Below are 1,562 nucleotides of genomic sequence, written 5' to 3'. Positions count from 1 at the left end.
AGGTATTACTCAGGATCATATACTGAACCACAAACGAAATGGGAGATAAATAGAAAGGAATTATTTGCATTATATAAATATTTATTAGCATTCGAACCATATATAGTTTACAATAAATTTATCGTAAGAACAGATAACACACAGGTAAAATGGTGGATAACTAAAAAGGTAGATGATTCAGTTACAACAAAAGAAATAAGGAGATTAGTATTAAATATATTGAATTTTACATTTACAATTGAGATAATTAAAACTGACGAGAATTCTGTTGCAGACTACCTCTCAAGAGAAAGATACACTAAAAGATATATTGGCCATGATGACAAATCTATGCCAAAAGATGGAAAAGATAGAAACAGAAGTACAAAGTCTGAAAGAAAAAGCTAATAGTCAGCAGCATGACTATAAACATGCGGAGCTAGGTCAGCAGCATGACCATAAACATGCGGAGCTACAAGGAGACGTTGGGAAACTCCAAAAAACCCATAACAATGTTTGTTTAAATGAAGCTACAGCCAGCACATCTACAGCAGGACAACCTATAAAAAAGGAGGAGACTAAGGTAAAATATACAAATGTAAATATGAACAAATTATTTTCAAAACCATACACTCCTCAAAATACCCAAAAAGATATGACAGTCACCCCACAAACAAATACATACAAAGCCAGCTTAGATTCCCAAAAACAAACATACAATTATATTTCCAGAACATATATAGAAAACATATACAAAGTACAGACTTTTCTTAACCAAAACCCTAAAGCTAAAAATACGAAAAAACCCGACGAAGACTATATAACCCAGTATTTACAAGGATATAATAAATTAATTGCACAACCAGGAACCAATCCAAACCTAGTAGCAACTTGCTACAACTATGGATTATTAAGTACAGTATATACAGCAACAGGAGATGAGATATCTAAAATACCGGAGCTATACAGAGCATTTTTACAGTATAAAAGAATAACTAAAGGTACTCTTTTTTACATAAAATTCTACTCAGCTACTGCAGAGATATTATATGACGAAGTCAAACCTACAATCCAAGTTATAAAGATTGGGTTAACAAGGGAAATGATAATCCCTGAGAAGATAGACACCCAGGAAGAGGTACAAAGAGTAGATATTCCAGAATTCTATGCCAATAAAAGAACTATCGGGATAGCTACTATATTGAACGAGATAACAAACAATTATTTGAATGAAAATGCCATATGGACATACTACAACCGAGATCAAACAATAATCTATTCAAATTGCAGAGATATATGACCAACAGACATGGAAGAACTAAGACAATGGATACTAAGTCTGCTAAAGCCAGAAACTACACCAACAACAAGAGCTATAAAGAAAAATTTTATTTCTCCAAATCTGCTGACAAGATATTGCAAGTTGATAGGACAGAAATATCCCGATCACCTATGCTCAAAATGTGAAGGAGAAGAAAATTTTGTCCCAGACGTACAATTAGAATAGATAAAAAAAAAGTCTGTAAAGTTAAGTCTCTTATTTTTGTCGTTTTGCGTCGGCTGAATATCAGCCATGTGTAAAA

At 32.8% G+C, this 1,562-nt stretch overlaps 1 protein-coding gene across 1 annotated transcript; it reads left to right on the top strand.

Moving 5' to 3' along the window:
- Nucleotides 1–340: 340 nt before the first annotated feature.
- Nucleotides 341–1,279, top strand: LOC114077608. Its single transcript, XM_027917916.1, has one exon. The coding sequence runs from the start codon at nt 341–343 to the stop codon at nt 1,277–1,279; it is 939 nt and encodes a 312-aa protein (XP_027773717.1).
- The last annotated feature ends 283 nt before the right edge of the window (nt 1,280–1,562 follow it).

This window comes from Solanum pennellii, chromosome 6 (genome assembly GCF_001406875.1).
Source record: "Solanum pennellii chromosome 6, SPENNV200".
In the NCBI taxonomy this organism is placed as follows: domain Eukaryota; kingdom Viridiplantae; phylum Streptophyta; class Magnoliopsida; order Solanales; family Solanaceae; genus Solanum; species Solanum pennellii.
The sequence above is the reverse complement of the archived record's forward strand: the minus strand, read 5'-3'. Positions and strand labels throughout refer to the sequence as shown.